Below are 21,869 nucleotides of genomic sequence, written 5' to 3'. Positions count from 1 at the left end.
CCTTTTTCATTTTGAAGAATGCTATTCGAGCTTTCTCTATCCTTGTCTTTACTTCACTGATCATGTCTCAGCTTTCATGTAAATTAAAACTGAGGTACATGGTCCTTTCAACTTTTTCTAGTGATATTCCTTCCGAATTTATCAGTGATAAATTAATGGGTTGTTTGCTGACGACCATGATCTTGGTTTTTGAGGTGTTAAGCTTCAAGCCATATTTTTCAGATATTATCAGATAAAGATAAACCTTATAAAAAATTTAATATGACTGTAGCCCAGATAAGAGCTGCTTGTGAGGCCAGCACATCCAGGCATCATAGGCTGCCTTATTTATAAGTTCTCCTCTTTTACAAGTGAGTGCTTCAGTGCCTCTCTACGTTCTCATATTTAACTCATCAAAGTGGTGAATAGCTACCACACTACCATAGCAGTGTAGATCAGATTCCTGGACAGAAAGTTCTGGTAGTGGAGACTAATTCCAGTTCAGGTGCTGAACCAGATGGAGAAAGCTTGATGGCATTGCCTAACCCTCATTTAAAGAATGTCCCTCAGACTAGGTCACAAGCATTTGCTGTCTTGGAAAACTGCCTTTTTAATTTTGGTGGCCAGTTGAGCTAGCATATTATTCAATGTACAGTCTATGTCATGCATGAAGGCAAGCTAATTTTGCCTCCTGAGATCTCATTTCTACCACAGACTGTCTCTCTTTCATCTGAGCCAGGACATTCCACCCACATACAGACACACATCCTATAGCTTGGAGCAATATTTGCACTCTCTTGATGCCTTTAGAGCAGTGGCCTTTTGCTGAATAACTACCAGTTGTGGGAGAGATCAGTTCCTGTTTTGGGGACAAGAGTTATCATTGTAGCAGTTCTTAAAAGAGTTGTAACCACCCTAAGGATTTGCTGTGATCTAGAAAATTAGCAGTGTCCAACTCACATTAAGAGAGATGTTTAGACACAGCAGTGACAACCCTCTGGATTTCCTTCAGTACAATCTTTGCCAAAATTGTTAAGCATGTACTTGGTCACAATATCCAAGCACTATGGATGTCCAGAGAGATGTGGCATTTGGGAGAAGGATCTTTTCTTCTCATACTTTGTGGTCCCTCACCCATCTCCTAGACCAGTGATGGCTAACCTTTTTTTGGCTCCCATGCCAAAAGCGGGGGGAGCGCAGGGGGGTCGTGCATAGGCTTGCCACACCCATAATGCCAAGCGCGCATCCCGCGCATGCACATGCGACCAGTGCCCCCACTTTTGGCACTTTTTTTTGCCCTCCCCAGGCTCCAGAGGCTTTCTAGGAGCCTGGGGAGGGCGAAAACAGCCCCCCCCACTTCCCCCCAGGAAGCCCCCTCCCCTCCAGAAAATGAAAAACGGCCCTACAACGAAACCAGAGGTGACTTCCAGTTTGGCCATAGGGCCATTTTTTGCCCTCTGGAGCCTTCAGGGAAGCCTTCTGAAGGCTCCGGAGGGCAAAAAACGGCCCTATGAGCAAACCGCATATCTGTTCCTGAATTTCCGGTTTGCCCGTAAGGGCCAGTTTTTCGCCCTCCAGAGGCCTCAAGGAAGCCTCCGCAGGGCAAAAAACAGCATCAAAAGAAGGCCGAAGTTGGCTGGACAGCGTGCACATGCACTCTGGAGCTGACAGCAATGCGTCGCTGACAAATGGCTCCGCATTCCATCTGTGGCACGTGTGCTATATGTTTGCCATCACAGTCCTAGACAGTTCACTATTTAACCATTCATGAGAATCAACTGGTGAAAGAGTTTGATGGCAGCTAGGAAGATTTCTGAAAAGTGTGCCTAAAGCATGTGGAAGACTCATCAAAATTCCTAAGCTTAGGAATGTTCCAAATGGAGATCTGCACAGCTAGAGAGTCCATTTGTGGGAACTTATAAGTGGCTACTCAAAAGAACCATAATATTAATAAGTAACCAATTTTTCTACACAATTTTACCTTGCTTGGAGTGTTGCTAAGATACAGCTTTCTTCAATGAATAGCTTTCCTAATTAGCATCAGTTTTGAAGTATATTTTAGAGGTTCTGTACAAATGAACCATGGACTCCTTTTTTTTTCTTCAAAAAAATTGATAACTAAGTAGGATTTTCTTTTTATTAAATCACCAGTGGTTTTCAAGTAAACTATTAATGTAGTTTTGTAGTAATTCTCAGTGTTTATCATAATGAGGGAAATTATAGCCTTTTTGCATGTTAAACATAATTTCTGGCTTGGAATCTTGAATAGGAATTAATTGTATAATGTGTTCTGTGTGCATGCAGGAGTAATCTGTTTGCGTTCATTGGAATTGCAATCTGGACGGTTGCTGTTTGGTCAAAATCTATAAAATATGAATTTCCACCCTTCATAGAATTGCAAACAATTGCAAAGTTTGGATTTCAGGGAACAGAATTTGTACGTTCAAATGGGAATTTGAAAAAATCAAATGGTTCTCAGTTATAGGACAGTTCCCACATACGTGGTTTATAATCAAACAGAGTCGTAGAAATTATTACACTTAGTTACTTCTAGAAATGAGATTGCAGAAGAAACTGTTACCTAAGTTATTTCTAAAACTGGAAAATCGGGTATTTAACTTATCTGTATTGAGTGTGAAAATTCTCTTACAGTACTTGCTATTTTCAATGTATGTGGGTTGCACAAGTGTTTGACTATTTGATTTCCTGTTTATAGGCAAATTAAAGATCAGAATAAGAAGGTAGCAAATTTAAAGCATAAAGAACAGGTGGAGAAGAAAAAGAGTGCCCAAATGTTGGAAGAAGCAAGGAGGCGGGAAGACAATCTTAATGACAGTTCCCAGCAGTTACAGGTAACATCATATCATATATATGTAATGCATGATCATCTGAATTAAACTGCTTTGCTTTGCTTTGCTTTAAAACTTACTCTGAATGAAGGATTGTTTTATACTTAAAGACATAACTTTGCTCTCATAATATTCTAAGCTTCTGAAAATAATAAATCATTTGGCTTTAGCATTTGAATCTCAATCTGTCTCTCTGTTTGTCACTCTGTCTCTGCCTCTCTCTCACACACACACACACATACACACACACACATACAGATTATACTGTACAGTAGTCAGTTTTTAGTTCAGCCAATAAACAGCATAGAACAAAAGAGTTAAAAATGCAAAGCATTTCAGGCGACTTCTTTGGTAAAAGAGTAAAATGTTGTGACAAAAATTAATTTAAGTAAAACTGTGAGTCTAAAATAGAAGTAGAAATAGTAGTAACACTAAAATATTAAATCTAAAGCTACTGCTTCTGATCAAAAGAAAAGCATAAATCTTCTTGGCACAATGAAGTCTTTTTTTAACTCAGCTAATATTAGAGTCCTTCTAAGTTTGGAAATGGAGAAAAAAATTAAAAATCTGGCAAAACAATAGAAATTGCCTGCTGAGATATTGAGAGATACAAAAACTTCAGTAAATATTATCAGACGTACAGAAGTATCTTTCTAAGCATCCTGACACTCCTTCATTTTACACTTATTCAGTGTATATTTCCTCCCATTCATCACAGAATATTTACAGGTGCTATATTGTGGTAAGCATATACAAAGATGAGTTTATGTATAATAGATGTTGTGTTCCTATGAAATCTAAGTGTGTATCTAACAGTTCCATGGCAAAAATGTAGATCTAATTGCTACTCTAACAATAATAGTTTAGACTAGCTCAAAATTGGTTGTCCTATATCTAGGCTTACTTCTGACTGGCTCACACCAAATTCAGTAAGATTTTAGGCAAAAAATCTAAACCTTTCGCTAGAAACCTAATTTAAAGGATTAATGTATAACCTAGACATATGACTGATTCTTAAGTGATGGTTTATTGGTAGCTAGTTGTTTTGTGAAAGCAACAGTTGTCACTTTCATTAATTTTTGAATAGCAGTGTAGGTGTTTTTGTGTGTATATTTCTGAATGTGTAATATACAGAATTTATTTAAACATCAAATTAAATTTTCATCAGATTATATTATAATATTAAGGCCCACCAATTTTATGTGAGACAAAATTGTCAATGTTCTATATATTTCACATTTTTGAAAGTGGGAATTAACCGGATTAATTTTATTTACAAAAATAATTGCTCCTTATCATCAATGCAGAGTACATGGAAATCTGTTACATACAGTAGCTCTGTTCTTTTTATTCCTCTTGTTTCTACATAATTATTCAGATGTATTGTACTGGGACAAACAATTCTTTGCAGAATTGAAGATAACAACTAAAAGCACTGAATGTGATTCTGATATCAGGTAGACAACTTAATGAGTATTTTTCCTGTCTATGTAGTCAGAACAAACAGCATACTATAATTTTCTAGGACTGTCTTTTTACAGACTGACTGAGTATAATTCTAAGGCTTTTAGCAGCGTTATAAGAATGTAGTCAACAAAGCTGCAGAAGGCATAAAAGAACTAGTATTCTTGATGCCATACAAGTTGCTCCATGAAGGTCATTCAATTGATCATCTTTGTTGATAGAATATTCTGATACCAACACTTTTTATCCATTAGATCCATGTTGCATTCTGCTCTTGTCTTTCCTAATACACATCTATTAGTAGTAACTAGGAAATGAACAAATCTTTCTACTTCGGTTTCACTTTTTCACTGTATTCTACTTTTCTCCTAGTTTCCCATTTTAAAAAAGAACCAAATAATTATATATAGGAATGCATTTCTTCTAATGTTTTGGAATTTTTTTATATATTTAATTTTGTGTTAATATGTCTATTTTTTGCCAGCTAGTTTCTCAAAAGTAATAGCATTTTTATTATTTGCTGTTAAAAGAATTTAAAAACTGATACCAGGATTTAGTTTGCAAAATGAATTCAGATTTGACATCCCATCATTTTCCATTTCCTTTTAATTAAAATCAAGGCTTTATGCTCCACTCTTTTCCATGCAGTGTTTTCCTTCCTATCTTTCCTATCTTAATATTGTGTTTTGAATATGTATATTTCACACAACTAACAATATCACTCTTATGGACATATTGTAGGTATCTTTCATTCAGAAAAGCCTAGCAGACCCTGATATGATTGTGGTAATTACAATGCTGTGTAAGATTCTACAGTTAGGAAATTATCTTGCCATATAATTGGCAGAATCCAAAGCACTTGGTAGATGATCATTTTATCGTAACAGCAAATCAATCAAATCTTTATTACAATCATTTACATCAGCATAAAGAAGGTATAACAGCTAAGAAAGGCAACTGTTTCTTGTTTACAGGTTCAGAAACAGAAAATGATCCAACATTTGCTATAACGCATTTCAATTTTTCAGATTTGATTAATCATCTCTAGTTGGTTATATTTTCAGGCATTAAATGAATATTTAATGTAACATTTTTATCTGTAAACACATATTTTATTGTGAGAAGATTATGTTCCTTGTCATATAGTACAGGATTTTTCAACTGTTCAACTTATTTTATTCCTTTGTCTTCAGTTTTTCACCTGATTTTTTCAAGTGGATCAATTATCTTTATAGGAAAGGGGTTTGAGAGATCTCAATATTGGGGAGTGTTTTTAAGACAGTTTTTCTTAAGTCATTTACAACATCTCATGCTTCTTCTGGTTTCTTACTTTTGAACTGTCAGGTTGAGGGTATCTGTGAAAAAAGGGTAATGCTTGCTGTATATCTACATCTTCTGCCTACTAACCTGAATTGCATGTGAAGATGTGCTTTTGCACAAAAAACTACCCACCAGTCTCTAGCTGTCTTAACACTAATTGCACTGCTATTGCTCATCTCAGTTTGCTAACTTGTGTCTTGGCTACGGATTTACTCCAGCTCTTCCTTCACTTTACATCTGTGATTTTCTTCTGTATGAAAACATAACTTTGGGGAATTCCATTGCTGAAAATTCCCTCGTGGGTGACCTAGCACTTGGCCTATTTGCTCTAGAAGCTACTTCATCTGGTGTCCTGTCATTTTCCAGGATAGTTTGCATAAGAAGGATGATCGAATTGAGGAGCTAGAAGAAGCACTGAGAGAGAGTGTACAAATAACTGCAGAACGGGAAATGGTATTAGCTCAAGAAGAATCAGCCAGGACACAAGCTGAAAAACAGGTTTGCATGCTTATGGTCAAATGGTATTGATATTTCAGGTTAACATGGATAACACAAGTAAAGGAAATATATTAAATAATGTGACGTATAATTACATTTTTTTCCCCATATATAAATCTTAGGCCTGAAAATAAGCCTTCTCAGTAATGCTATCACATTTCACTACACAAGAAGCAGACACAATCAACGTTGTTATAAGAATGTGTTAATAGGTTCTTCTTGAGCACTGTTAGACTGCGACTTTTATAGATGGCTAACAGCATGGTCTTTGTTTAGGGATGTTATTGTCCAAAATGTTTAAAAGCTTCCAGATTGGCTACTCCTGAACTAAACCACATAAATAATGTTTAAGACTGTATGGTAGAGAGAAGGAACCCAATAAATAAAGTGAAAAATATGACAGGTACAGCTAGCATGACAAATGAAGCAGGGGGAGGGGGAGGAAGGAAGGAAGATGCAGAGGGTCAGACAATTGTTTCAAAAAGTTAAAGTCCGAACCTTTTCTCTTTGCTGCAGTAAAGGCTGAAACCACAGTATACCCAAGAACATACAGGTGGAACTCCAAAAATTAGAATATTGTGCAAAAGTTAATTTATTTCAGTAATGCAACTTAAAAAGTGAAACTAATATATGAGATAGACTCATTACATGCAAAGCAAGATAGTTCAAGCCGTGATTTGTCATAATTGTGATGATTATGGCTTACAACTCATGAAAACCCCAAATCCACAATCTCAGAAAATTAGAATATTGTGAAAAGGTGCAATATTCTAGGCTCAAAGTGTCCCACTCTAATCAGCTAATTAAGCCATAACACCTGCAAAGGGTTCCTGAGCCTTTAAATGGTCTCTCAGTCTGGTTCAGTAGGAATCACAATCATGGGAAAGACTGCTGACCTGACAGTTGTGCAGAAAACCATTATTGACACCCTCCCTAAGGAGGGAAAGCCTCAAAAGGTAATTGCAAAAGAAGTTGGATGTTCCCAAAGTGCTGTATTAAAGCACATTAATAGAAAGTTATGTGGAAGGGGGAAGTGTGGAAGAAAAAGGTGCACAAGCAGCAGGGACGACTGCAGCCTGGAGAGGATTGTCAGGAAAAGGCCATTCAAAAGTGTTGGGGACACTTTTGAATGGCCTGAGGAGGAGCTAGGAGCCACTCCGCAAGGAGTGGACTGAGGCTGGAATCAGTGCATCAAGAGCCACCACACACAGACAGATCCTGGACATGGGCTTCAAATGTCGTATTCCTCTTGTCAAGCCGCTCCTGAACAACAAACAACGTCAGAAGCATCTTATCTGGGCTAAAGGAAAAACAGACCTGGTCTGTTGCTCAGTGGTCCAAAGTCCCCTTTTCTGATGAGAGCAACTTTTGCATCTCATTTGGAAACCAAGGACTCAGAGTATGGCGGAAGAATGGAGAGGCACACACTGCAAGATGCTTCAAGTCCAGTGTGAAGTTTCCACAGTCTGTGTTGATATGGGGAGCCATGTCATCTGCTGGTGTTGGTCCACTGTGCTTCATTAAGTCTAGGGTCAACACAGCCGTCTACCAGGAGATTTTGGAGCACTTCATGCTTTCTTCCACAGACAAGCTTTATGGGGATGCTGACTTCATTTTCCAGCAGGACTTGGCACCTGCCCACACTGACAAAAGGACCAAAACGTGGTTCAATGACCGTGGGATTACTGTGCCAGCAAACTCGCCTGACCTGAACCCCATAGAGAATCTATGGGGCATTGCCAAGAGAAAGATGAGAGACATGAAACCGAACAATGCAGAAGAGCTGAAGGGCGCTATTGAAGCATCCTGGTTTTCCATAACACCTAAGCAGTGCCACACGCTGATAGCTTCCATGCCACACCACATTGAGGCAGTAATTGCTACAAAAGGGGCCCAAACCAAGTACTGAGTAACATATGCATGCTTATACTTTTCAGAACTCCGATATTGTTCTATGTACAATCTTTGTTTTCTTGATTGAATGTAATATTCTAATTTTTTGAGATGGTGGATTTGGGGTTTTCATGAGCTGTAAGCCATAATCATCACAATTATGACAAATCACAGCTTGAACTATCTTGCTTTGCATGTAATGAGTCTATCTCATATATTAGTTTCACCTTTTAAATTGTGTTACTGAAATAAATGAACTTTTGCACAACATTCTAATTTTTTGAGTTTCACTTGTAGTAGATCTTAAGAATGGTTATGAGGTCAGATCCCCTTCATAAATACGTTGTTTGAATATACTTTTTTTCAAAAACTGTAGCTATCAGCTATCAAAATAAATCTCACAAAGGGCATTTTTCCACATATAAATAGAATATTGTATTCAAAGAAGAAATGAGGTTTTTTGCTTTAGTCTTGACCCCCCACCCCCGAAATGAAACTGTAATCCAAAGAGGATGAGGTCAGCAACTTTCCTTGCTAGCAGCTGTGTTTTGGGCCAGCTGCAGTTTTCAGGTCATCTTTGAAAGTAGCGCCCATGTGGTATCTCTTTGTGTTGCTGAAGGTTTTGCTTGCTATGACATTCACCTGCTGCTCCAGCAGGAGTCATAGGTCCAAGAAGTACCCCTGATCACCCACTGGCTCTTTCTGGGGAAGTTCAACCCCATGAAGAACAAGCGATTGAAGTTCCATGGAATTAGAGAATTTCTGTACTAATGAAAGCCGTTTTATTTCGCCAGTTTCCAAGTACTGGTCTGGACTTCCTGCTCATTGCCTCTTTGGCCTGGAGACATGGTATAAAGTTAGGAATCATTGGCATATTGATGCTCCTGAAGCATACTAATGTTAATGAAGCCAAAGCGACAGATGATTTCTTCCAGTAATTTCACGTAGTTGTTAAATAAGGTAGAAGAGAATGAATACCCTGAAATAAGGAGTTGATGTGACCTTTCCTTCCCCGAAAAGATGTTTTTCAAGAAGGAATGAATCCTCTGCAAAACAGTATTTCCAGTCCCCAGCCCATACAGACATTTCAGAACAATACTATGGGCATTTGGATTGAATGTGCAACATGAAATAGGCATGCATTGGTGCTTTTATCCCAATGTTCTTAGAGATATAGTCAGGTCTGTGTGTTTTTATGTGTGTACTGACACATATATCAGTGTATGTATACAACACATACAAATGCAGTTAGGTTTTTTCCTACCAAGGTCATCTATTCCTACTTACAATAGTGTGTGTAAACAAGTCATTCTGAAGGCCTCTAATAGCTTAGAAATAATGAGCAATTTCCATAAATGATTAGAAAGTGAAGTTTGTGAAGTTAGTGTCCTTCTAAAACTAATCCCACCCTTTCTTGATGCTCAACCCTACAGAAATCTTTGTCCCACAAAGTCCTCAGTTGTCCAGAGCACATGTGAGTGATTTCCCATCATCATCTTATCTAGAGAGGTCCCAAGGACCTGATCTTCTCACTGGTTCCTTGGTCTCTACTGCAGTCATTGGCCCTGCTTTCATGGAGCCATCTTTAGTTTGCCATACCTCTTCCAGAAGCCCCTGAAAAACATTTTCTTTAAACGTTATCAGTACCTTATTTGTTGTTTTCTTCTTTTTTTAAAACATGAGAATTTTTGCTATAGAGGATTAGAAAAGAGACACGAAATAATATTTCTGAATAGAATAGAATTCTTTATTGGCCAAGTGTGATTGGAATTTGTCTCTGGTGCAGATGCCCTCCGTGTACATAAAGAAAAATAAAATAAAATAATTCATCAAGAATCATATGGTACAACACTTAAGGATAGTCATAGGTTACTAATAAGCAATCAAATCATACTAAAAAACAAATAAAACAATATAAATTATAAAGATGCAAGCAACATGGTTATAGTCATAAGTGGGAAGAGATAGGTACTAAGAAGGATGAGAAGAATAACAGTAGTACAGTCTTAGTGAACTTTTTGACAGTGTTGTGGGAATTAGTTGTTAAGTTCAGTGATGGCCTTCGGAGGAAAACTGTCCTTGTGTCTAGTTGTTCTTGTGTGCGGTGCCCTATAGCATCGTTTTGAGGGTAGAAGTTGGAACAATTTATGTCCAGGATGTGAGGGCTCCGTAGATATTTTCACAGCCCTCTTTTTGACTTGTGCAGTATACAGGTCCTCAATGGAAGGCAGGTTGATTCAATGGAAGAATGTTGATGTGCATTTAGGACTCTTTTTCTATAAATATAGCCATAAGACGTGAGAGCTCATCTTCTTTGCTTTTCTGGAAAAATGGAGATCTTGTCCACAAAAGACTTTAACAAATTTATAACTCTTCAGTTTTCTCTTCTCCATGCTATGCTTCTTTAAAAAAGCTCTTGACAGCACATTCAAATTGATATGGTTGACAACAGATCAGGAATAACTTAAAACAACTGCAACATTTTTCATGAGTTTTGCATCAAAAGTCTAGTTTTTATATTAAAGATTCTTCTAACAACTTTACTTTGAATAAGTCACAATGTAAAATTAGCTGTTTAAAAAATTGCCTTCAAACCTATATTCACTATTTCATTCTTCAGTGTTTAAATCAGTGTTGACCTTTCATCACAGTTCTATTTAAATTTTGTTCATAGATATATTTTTTTAATTATCTTCTGATACAACTCTGTCCCAAAGTTTATCTAACCAAAGTGCTCCCATAGGTTAATCTATTACATATGTTTCCTCTGTCCACCGTGTACTATAGCACTGAGTAAATTCAAATGGTGTTATCAAATTATCATTGATATGTAAATTAATCATCTGATGCAAAAGGGGAGTCTACTGGCTCAGACATGGGTGAATTCTCTGGAGGAGAAGGCAGTAAAGAACAGGAAGTGAACAGAGACGTCTAGAGCATTCTTCATATATATTTTTTTGAGATATGTTCCAACAAATTAGACAGACAGTGAGATTGGAATTAGTTTTTGAGATGTGTTCTGCTGTTTCTGGGGGGTGTTTTTGGGCTTTAAGGCTGTTGGTTTTTTACTGATATTAAATTGATTTAGATCTCTAAATCAAATTTTATAAGGATTAGTGCAAATTAAGAATAGAAAACCTTTTAAAGCTGTACAATAGCCTTTCGGCTTACCAACAAACCCATAAATCCAGCTGTCACCTTCATTTCAAGTTTCTGACTTTCATAGAGGAATTACTTTTATTTAAGTAAATGTTTCAGTGCTACAAGTTAAATCAAGCAGCTGCTTCAGTTAAACAGACAGTTTTATTTAAGTAGAGGCCCGCATGCAGGGAGAGATAGAAACCTTCTTATTGGTTGTAGTAGTATTTAGTGCCAGTTTATTGTCTTTTTCAGTTTTTTTAATCCCTTCTTTTTTCCATTGCTTAACAAGCTGCAACTTCTATTTCTTCTCTTCAGGTCTGGAAAGGTAGATAGATTTGAAGAATGGTTTTTGGTTGTTTTTTTCTGTGATGGAAATATTTTAGGGTATTTTTTCCCCCTGATTCATGCTATAGCTTTGCCACCATATTATGCTATTTGAACAATCACATTGAGTCAGGGATGAGATTCAGCCGGTTTGGACTGGTTCAGGTGAACCAGATACTAATTTTGCATCTGGTTTGTCAAACCGGTAGTTGGAAGGACTCTCTAGCCCCGTCCTGCCCCTCCCAGGAGTCTCCACACAACCCCGTTCAAGTCTCCAGAGGGCCTCCGGAGCCAAGGGAAGAACATTTTTGCCCTCCCAGAGGCTCAAGGAAAGCCTCCGGAGCCTGGGAAGGGTGAAAATGCCCACCCCCGGTGGTATAGGAGGCTGAGTAAGCCACATTCCCCACGGCTATGCCCACCCAAAAACTAGGCAGAGAACCGATTACTATAATTTTTCAAACCCACCCTTGCATTGAAAATTCTGCACACGGAGAATAAAATTCTCTCTTGTTGAGCTCTTTGAGGTAGTTCAGAAAAGAAACCAAAATCACGAGTACTACTAATACTACATTTATTGTAAGATTACATTAATATAATCTTGGAAAGCTCTTTTTTCCCCATCGCCTGTCTTTCCTTTCCAGAGAACTAGGGAAGGTCCCTTCTGAGATGCTTTCTTCACCACCATTCCTTCTGCAAGCTGAGCTATGTCTTGTCAGACTTGGCTGCGGCTCTTCTTCCTGTCTCCCAAGCCCATTATAGCATGTCTCTTCTTAAATAAAACTCTTAAGAAGTTAGGAAATGTATCTGGTTGAGGTTGCAATAAATATCACATTGAGTCTGTAGGCCCCAAAGATTAGTTTCAGTAGCCAAGTCAAACAATCTGTTTCCAAACAATGAAACATACATTGAAAAAGAGCATCATCTTCCACTCTCAAAAATATTTTCAAAATAAAAAGCTTTTTTCAACTTTTCCAGATATTTGTACATTTAGCATTTTTTCCCCATAAGAGTCTTTGTCTATCTAAAAAAATTGTTGGATATTTGTGGATTTGCATCGTTAGTTCTGTCCATATGACTTCTACTGGAAGCAGGTAATGATTGACCTTAAAACACATAACTGATATTACAACGTAAACGTGTAGCAGTATATTTTATGTGGATCCAAAGGAATACAATTTTATAATACGGTATTTCAGAATATTCTCAATTTCTGTGTCTTTAGTGGTCCATTTTTATTAAAAAGAGTTTCAACACTTGAATCTTAAATCCAGAAGACTGGATTTTTGAATATATCCAGATACACTTATTACTCCGAAGGAATTGCATTAGATGTTACATAATATTAAGCATATGGAAGAGAGCGTTTGGGAGTTTTTTGTCAGTTATGCTAAAAGTATCTCATTTCTATATTGCTTCCATGAAGTGTTGGTAACTTGATGTCCTATAGATTAATGTATTTTGCAGGGTTTGTTGAATACTCAATATATGTGGTTTTCCTTTTTAAACCAATGTATAAACATCTTCTACTTCTGCTGTTAACAAATGCTTTATCGTCCAAGAGATAATATTTCAGCATGCTCTGCTTCTTATTGTTGAATAATTGCCATAATCTGAAACTGAGGTTTGTCTACTACCGGGATATGTTAAAGTTTGAGAGATGGCCAGAAGAGAAAACAAATACTTAGCATTGGGCTCTGAGGTTTGCAAATCTTAGTCACTCATAGAACTGTTAGCAATTTTATGGGAAAATATTTTCACCAATCATTTTAAAGAAGAGAGATCTGACTTGGATAAATTTTATTTTCACTTCTATTATGGTTATAATTATAGTTCCATTCTGAACGGCTCAAGGTTAACTTAGTCTTTCATCCTTCCAAGTTGGGTAAAACAAGGACCCAGATTGTTGGGGGCAATATGCTGGCACTATAAGCCTCTTAGATTATGAATAGGTATGTAAGTCTATTGCTGTATTTTGGGAGGGAGTTGTATTGAATATACTTGGTACTCATATTTTCTTTCCCTTTCCCTGTTACTGCCCCTCAAATCTATTTAAAAAAGAAATCCATCTAGGGCACATTTGGAGGACTACAGGAAGCCCAGAGGAGGCAGGATTTAAGTCAACCATGTTACAGTTATATGTTCTATAGTTTGAGTGTTTTACTGGTATTGTAAGACACCCATAGTTGTGTTTTAAAATGGGTGCCATACAAATCTTTTTAACATTGAATAAATAAATAAGTAAGTAAGTAAGTAAATAAATAAATAAATAAATAAATTATTAGCATGTATTCCACCAATGACATGATATTGTTACACCTAGCAATATAATTTGGCAATTCAATTATAAATTTCTGGCTTGCAGATCCAATTTAACTTGCCTTTTCTACCCACTTGTGAGGTTTTTCATGAATGATCCTCCTTTTATTCATTTTCCAGGAAAGTGAGGGCATAGACAAACAAGACAGCTTGAGAGCCGTTGCTTGAGTGTGCTGCAATAATGGTTCTCATTTCATTCCATCTTTGTCTTTCCCAATAGGACAGGGGTGTCAAACTCAAGGCCTGGGGGCATATCTTGCCCACAGGTTGCTTAGATATGCCCTGTGGGGCCGCCCTGGAAACAGCAAAGGATCAGCCTGCAGTGCCTTTCTCAGCTCCATTTTCACTGGCAGAGGGTTGCAGGAGCTTGTCGCAGCCAAAAATGGAGTTCGCGGCGGCTGTGGGCAGCACTCCTGAGCTCCATTTTTGCTGGCAGAGATTGGAGGAAGCCGTCACAACTGAAAACTGAGCCCAGGAGCCTATTTTTGCTTGCAGGCGCCCCCAACACAAGTGTTGAGCTGGCCATGCCCACCCTGGTCCCCCGAGGTCAGATATAACCCTGATGTGGCCCTCAATGAAATCGAGTTTGACAACCCTGCAATAGGAGATGGTATTTCACCAGAACTGTTGTGTCACGTTGCTGTCTGCAATGTGATATTAACGAGGAAGAATTCAGGGGTATCTCTGGTTCTATCCTATTGAAATCATCCAGGCTCTAGGAAGAGGCTTGATAAATAAATTTGCCTCTGAGTAAAACTTCTTCCATAACTACCTTTCTTTTATTGGTTTTAGGTTTAGTTAAATAAGGAAGGGGTTGTCTTCTTGTCCTGTTTCTGATTTCTTTAGACTAACATGTGCTGGTATCTTTCTCCTTTAGCAATCTACTCTTCCTTGCAATTTATTTTGAACTTTATCAGATATTCTTTCTTGATGGTCCAGCGAAGTGCAAGATGGTTCAAGAGCTAATAGATCAATAAGATGTCCACTGCCTTTAATCAAACCATGGAGATAAGCAAAATGGAATAGAGTTCCACCATAAACACAAAACTTTTCAATTAGTTACAGAACAACCTTCACTTCATATTAACTAAATCTTTGCTCTGAGTGAGAAAGATCTATTCAAATATTCTGAATGTGCATAAGAGAATTATTTTAATGTATTTGAGAATGTGTTAGTACAGTTTTGTTGAAATGCTGAAATTAGGAACAGTGGCTTTGTAATTAAAAAATTGTAATGTAACTTTTCTCTACATTTTAATGAAGATAGGGCATAAAAGATTTATTATCAGTGATTATAAATTAAAACCCAATAGTGAATAGACATATGTGTAATAAAGAAGTGCTGCCTGTAATTTATAATAGTATCAATATATGTTATTTTAAGCTAACTGTGTTATTTCAACAGGGATAAGTTGACCATTTGCAATATTTTTGTTCCATCACGCTATAACTCTGGTGAATGGCAAATATTGTTTCATAATCACATACTTTCTCTCTTCTTCCTCTTTATCATTCTTAAATTCCTTAGGTAGAAGAGTTGATGATGGCTATGGAGAAAGTAAAACAAGAACTGGAATCTATGAAAGCAAAGCTGTCCTCTACTCAGCAGTCTCTGGCTGAGAAGGAAACCCATTTAACCAACTTGCGGGCTGAACGGAGGAAGCATTTGGAGGAGGTGCTAGAGATGAAGTATGTCTTTGTTTCTCTTAATATTTCATTCTGATATCTCCTTTAAGGATCATTGGTTAACTCCTGTTCACGTTATTCATTTTAAAAAATTACTTAAATAGCTGTTGTCTTCAATTGTAATGACCTTTTTATAAGTGGAGTTATGTATAAAAATAGAGGATATCCTAATAGAAATATATATTTTTCATCCCTGTACCACATGCATTCTTATACATAGATAGTGTTTTTTGAATTAGTCCTTATCTGAAATTTGAAACTACAATAGGTTATTGGGGTGGATGTGTATACATACTATTTTTAGGAGAAAAATATAGTAATTGAAAAAAGAATGAAAAGAATAAAAAGGAAAAGGAAAAGTAGAAATACAATGCAAGAGAAAATGAATGTCTAAAGAAGTGACTTCCAACTTTCATAAACAAATTTAACAACTCTTTACTGCCTCTCAGTTTACAAAGATTTATTTCTTCATCCCATATCCCAACTGTCATTTATAAGCAAATCCATAAAACATCTTTTTAATTCTTGGGTCAGCAGAAGGTCCATTAAGGTTTTCCAGAAGTAAGATATCTTGTTTTAACTTTAACCAAATAAACCAACTTTATATTCTTTCCTTTTACTTCTAATAGTCTTAATCTCTAGCTTGTACAAAAATCATTGTCCAGATTCCTATTTACCAATGGCATCTCTCTTGTCTGGATTTAATTTTTGCATATTCACTTTCATACAGACTATTTTTAAACTGAATGCATTAGTCAAGAATGCTGTTTACATCCTTGGAATTAGATGGTAAGGAACAGTAGGACGGAGACTTGTATATCGCTCTAAAATGCTTTACAGCACTCTTGAGTGATTTACAATATCAGCATATTGCTTCTAACAGTCTGGGTCCACATTTTACAATCTCGGAAGGATGGAAGGATGAATCAATCTTAAGGCAGTCAGGATACTGATAACACCCATTCAAAACCTTAAGTCAAACTCCATTAGTTTTACATAGATATTAAATATGGGGAGAAGATAGAATGGGATATGAATGGGATTTCTTTAAAAATCTCAGTAACAATTGCATTTCCCCCATCTCAATGTATCTTTTTTAACTTCATACTATACCTTGACTTAGTTATTTTGAAACACTGTACAATTCAAATTAGTCAAATAACACCCAAATATTTAACTTTTTTTACTTTAAAACCATTTTTTTTGTTTTCATCAGATTGTCTTGATCTTGTGTAGTCATTTTTACCAACATCTTTGCTTTTCATTTATTAATCTTAAAACTTGTTAGTGCACAAAATCTTTCAATTTTTTTTATCATAGGCTTGATCTCTTTCAGAGGGTCTTGTAAAATCAACTCTAAATCATCAACAAAGACTCTGAATTTCAAAGCCTAATTTTTAATTTTTAGATCCACTATCTTCTCATCTTGTCTAATATCTATTCAAAATTTCAAGAACCAAAATAAACAAAAAAGGGGACAGAAGACAACCTTGTCTTGTCCCCCTCTGGATAAAACAGGGTTTAGTCAAATCACCATTAAACCCCATTTGATATATACACTAGTTGATTCCTTGAATAAAATTCTCATTAAAGTCCATATTTTCCAATGCTTTGAAGAGAAATTGCCAGTTCAAATTGTTCATAATTTTCTCAGCATCTGAGATTAGAGCAATTTATTTTAATATTCCACGTACTTTATACTCCTCTTTTAATACGCTGTTTGTTCCATGTGGTCGAAAAAACAGAAAAAAACAATTTCTGAAAAACGTGACTAGTGGTTATGTTATAGGGGTATTTTTTTAACATGAGTGTATCTCATTATGTTTTGAATTCCAACATCCCTGAGAATAATCCTTTAGGGAAAAAAATGTGCTATGCTATCTAAATGAGCCATGACAGTTTTGGAAGGAAGACCAACTGCTGAAAATAGGACCAGGTGGTGATTTTAAGGGGCTTGTTCCAGTCAACAATTGCTCAAGATGTTAATGATGTTGAAAAAGGAGATTCTTTCTGTTGTTCATTTCTTAAGATTTTGCTACTACTGTACTCTTGTTTCCATCCCGTCTTGAGAGTCAACTCTTCATACCACTGCCACTCTTCCTGAGTTTGTTTACAGAGGGGGTGTTATGAACAGTAAGATGGTGCGGTAAAAATTTGGTTCTCATTCTAAGGCAACCCCAGAAAAATCTAGTACATCAATTCCAGTTGCAGGTTGTGGAGAATAAAACCTGTCTTATATTGTTTTAATTGAGTTAAAAGCTAAATATTTATAGTGGGATGGAGGACCCCCACTCAGGAAGCTCTTTAATCAGAACAGATGTCTGAATTCCAGTCAGCTATACACAACTTTGGAGTCATTTTTCCTCTCGTATTATTAGATTATAAAATGCCTATAGAAATGTTGTTGGGGGGAAGAAAAAAAATCTCATGTCCTTTTGGAATGCTACATATGGTGCTGTTGCTGGAAGGCTCGGAGATACATTCTGGATGAGCAGAAGCTTTATTCTTTGTTTAATTTTTGTAAGAAAAAAGAGTTTTGCATAGGTGTTACTTGTCTGGAAGACAGAAACTAATAAATGGCATCAACTAACTGAATAATAAGATAGTGCCAAGGACCAGATTTGAAAACTGTAAAACTGTGATTCAGAGCATCTATGGGTGTACCCCATAGCCCTTCTCAGGGTCATTTGAAAGCAGCTGCGTCTTCTCCTGGCCTCCCACAACTGCCTTCCCTTTGAATTCAAATTGCTATGCAGCCCTGTATGTCTGCTAGATATTTTTGTTTGTTTCTAAATATGTCTTCTCTAGCAGCTTGATCATAATGTGAAATTCTTACTCCGCTTCATAGGTGGCAAGGAGAGGGTTGAAGGAGTACTGAAAAAGAGAAATTTAATTGTTGCCTAATCCTACTTTTTATGCATCCAAGTGTTAATTATATTACTTGGAGTATACTTTGAGTATATTATATTACTTGGAATAACCTCAGTAAAACTTGAAGCATTGGAGGAGGGATCACACAATTTTGTAGCTCCTGCTCAAACATGTAAACTTAGAATTTGGTCCTCCTGAGCAAATTAATGTTGTGCTATTTTTTTTCCATTCCCTTCACCTACTTTCTAGCTGAAGGAGACCTGAACAAGAGTTCAGCTATCACAAGAAGTTTCTCAGATGGAGCCATATTTTCTAAGAGGCAAAGCAGATATCTTTTAATTAATATTTTACTGAGGTTATTAGATCATTAGAAAAAGGAACAGACCCTGAGCAAAAGGCAGATGAAGCAATAATAAATGAATATTATTATTTTACAGGATACAACTTTCTGAAGGGTTAATTATTTTGATGCTAGGTTTAGAAGGGAATCAAAATTGTCCAAGAAAAATTTGATAGTAACCTACATAGGTCACTCTATCACTGGATAGAGTGACAGTGAATCAAACTTACACTACTATTTATATACTGTAAATTGGTAAGGGGTGTGAGTGCCCTGACAATAACATGGCGAAACCCCTTTGACAACACTTCATTTTCAGTAACACAGTAAAGTGTCTCTCAATATTGAGTTAGACTTCTCAGTTTTTAGTATCAACTGAAGATTTATTTTTTTGGCCTAGATTTTGAATGTTTGTTGGCATGACAGTAACAGCTATGGATGAATTACTGTTCTTGCTTTCTTGCATAATGTTTAACCATCATATGCTTTCATTGTTTTAATTTATTTCTACTCCAGCTTTGAAATTATTATAATGAAAATTTGAGTTATGCACTTCCTAAATAAGTAAAAAATGGTTCATTTAAAGAAACTGTCTGGCTAATGCTAGCAAAAAAAGTATAAAACGCAAATGACGCATGTTCAGAGCCAAGGCATTTGGCGTTTGAACTCTTCAGTAACGTTCCATAGAATGTGGATTAATTTCTTCTGTCTGATCCAAAGACCGTAGATCAGAAGAACATTCCACTGTAGGCCAGCTTTCCATTCAGGTTGTGTGTGAACTTTTAAGTGCCAGGATCAAAGTTTGCCACTGCTGGTTGCTGTAATCTGGCTTACTAGCTGCTCCAGCATTTCAGTGTAGCTAATGAACTACAACCGGTTGTGCTGTGGTTTGTTGTATCTATCATCCAAAACATGGAATTCTGCGGAGTTTTTTATGTGTGTTTGGAACAGCAAGCCTGGGAGCTGTGCCTGATTGCAGGAGGGAATAGCGTTTGTGGTTGTAGCCACATAAACCACCAAACTGCATTCCTACATTGGGAAGCAATAATATTCCAGTTTCTGGAGCCTAAAGACAATATTGCTGCCCATTTCAGGTGATACTAATAAAGGAGGACATTTGTAATTCAAGGTTGAAATGAGGGATCCTTGGTGCCCCCTGAGCTTGCTTGTTTTCTTGTATATTACCCAAAGTAGGTAATATCATTAGTGTTACTAAGGAGTGCAGTTTGCTGTCAGTTTATATTATAGTGCCTTGCCTGTCAGTGTTAGTGGGAGTGATCTTAGAGACTTTTTTTATTGGGCTGTTTGCTTCTTTGGCAGTTTTTTGATTGAAGTATTGTTTACTTGATTGCTAGTCTAATGTCAACCTTGGATATCTATGCTGATCTGGGTTGCTGATTGCTGGTGGCAAGGTGCTTCGGTCTTTCTGTTCCTTTTGGGGGTGGCTGGATGATAGTGTCTTTTGCATAGTCTATAGATGTTGTTACGTTGCAGTGGCTCAGTGGCTAAGACGCTAAGCTTGTCGATCAGAAAGGTTGGCAGTTCGAATCCCTAGCACTGAGTAACCGAGTGAGCTCCTGTTACTTGTCCCAGCTTCTGCCAACCTAGCAGTTCGAAAGCATGTAAAAATGGAAGTGGAAAAATAGGGACCACCTTTGATGGGAAGGTAACAGCGTTCCATGTGCCTTCAGCGTTTAGTCATGCCAGCCACATGACCACGGAGATGTCTTCAGGCAGCGCTGGCTCTTTGGCTTTGAAATGGAGATAAGCACCGCCCCCTAGAGTTGGAAAGACTAGCACATCTGTGCGAGGAGAACCTTTATCTTATAGATGTTGTTAATGTCCATGTGTCTCTCTTGATGTTTGATTTGTCAGAGTGCCAGGCTTCTAGAAATTCCCTAGCATTTTTGAACTCCACTTGGTCTAGGATGGTCACATTTTCCCAATTGAAACTATTTAAATCAGTCTATATGTTGTGAAATTAAATTTCAGGTGAAGTAGCAGAGTGGGCATACAGCACAGCATAACTCATGATTTATGATTTTAATTTGAAATATCAATGGATATGTGCTGCCAATCCCCTATTAATGAACCTCTGCCTTTGATCTCAGTAGAAACCAATTTATTTTCATAAATATTACACAAACATGCATTTTTAGGTCATTCACAATATGTTCTTCTAATAGTGCTTCCAATACAGCTTTCAATTTTTGTTTTTCTTTTACTTGAGAACCTTTGATTGTTTCTGGCATCTTAAGCTACTTCAAGATTTTTTAAAAGAAGTGAGATGCAGATGTTGTAAATACATACATAAAAATTGCCAGAATTGTTTCCAACTCTTTTACAGAATCTTATCATAAAACGCTGCAAATGCAGAAGATTATGTTACTTATTCCAGATGTTGTTGTTTTTTATAGACACTTTCACAAAAGAGATCTAAATGCAGTATTATTTTTGTTTCTTTTATGAAGTCTGAAAATTTATGCACAGGCCTTCAGGTATCCTTGAGAGAAGCTACTGTTGGAAGAAATGTCCATCTGGGTTCAGTTCCAAGTGGAGAAAATGACACTGGATTCATGGAAGTTGCTTGGAAAGATGGTTTTTAATGGTGGACAGGACCACATGGTTTGAAGTCCTGGGGGAAAAAGGGCGATCACATGCCTTGAAGATCTTGAAGGAAAAAAAGGAAAGAGATGCTGAGAGAGCCTGAATTTTATACCCTCTTTTGGGCCCCGCCTTGGAGCTTCCTGTTCCTTTGTAAGAAATGTATTCTGATTGGTGGTCAGACTCCCAGGGAGTGGGGGCCTTAGCTAACTTTTTAAGCTGTCTATCTCCCAGGCTTGGTTGAGCGTTGCTGGGTGATGTAATCTTCTCGGGTGCCATGTGGTGAGATGAGTAGAGGGCTAATCCTATCATGCCCTGAGGGTCATGTCTTAACCCTATCACCCTGGAGCTGGGGGCGGGGGCAGGGAGCTGCAAGAAGCCGCTTAGTTATTAAAAACATGTTTATCCTTTTCTCATCCAGGGAAATATAATATTCTGCCTTTTTAATATTTCCTAAAATATTTCATTTTTCTAGGAGATGGGTGGGTGCTAACTTCCTACACTACCAAATGCCAAGCCTTCCTCTGGCTATTACAGTGCATGAACAAAATCAGTATTATAAAAATGACTCTGTATTACATTAC

The 21,869-nt window shown here is 37.1% G+C and overlaps 1 protein-coding gene across 11 annotated transcripts in view; it reads left to right on the top strand.

The window, feature by feature from the left end:
- The window catches only part of LOC106550126 (ELKS/Rab6-interacting/CAST family member 1), a 150,347-nt gene that overhangs the window by 68,721 nt on the left and 59,757 nt on the right, over positions 1–21,869 (top strand). For 9 of the 11 annotated variants that reach the window (XM_014067925.2, XM_014067924.2, XM_014067929.2 and 6 more), the window contains 3 exons: positions 2,696–2,831; positions 5,979–6,110; positions 15,313–15,473. In XM_014067925.2, coding sequence (XP_013923400.2) covers positions 2,696–2,831; positions 5,979–6,110; positions 15,313–15,473 — 429 coding nt within the window. The remainder of the gene's footprint in view (positions 1–2,695; positions 2,832–5,978; positions 6,111–15,312; positions 15,474–21,869) is intronic. The other 2 variants (XM_087722909.1, XM_087722907.1) reach the window with 1 other exon arrangement.

Source organism: Thamnophis sirtalis, unplaced genomic scaffold (assembly GCF_051295495.1).
Source record: "Thamnophis sirtalis isolate CommonGarterSnake01/CBP01778 unplaced genomic scaffold, rThaSir2_p1.2 scaffold_9, whole genome shotgun sequence".
NCBI classification, from domain to species: domain Eukaryota; kingdom Metazoa; phylum Chordata; class Lepidosauria; order Squamata; family Natricidae; genus Thamnophis; species Thamnophis sirtalis.
Note: the sequence above shows the minus strand (reverse complement) of the source record. Positions and strands in the feature narration are given on the sequence as shown.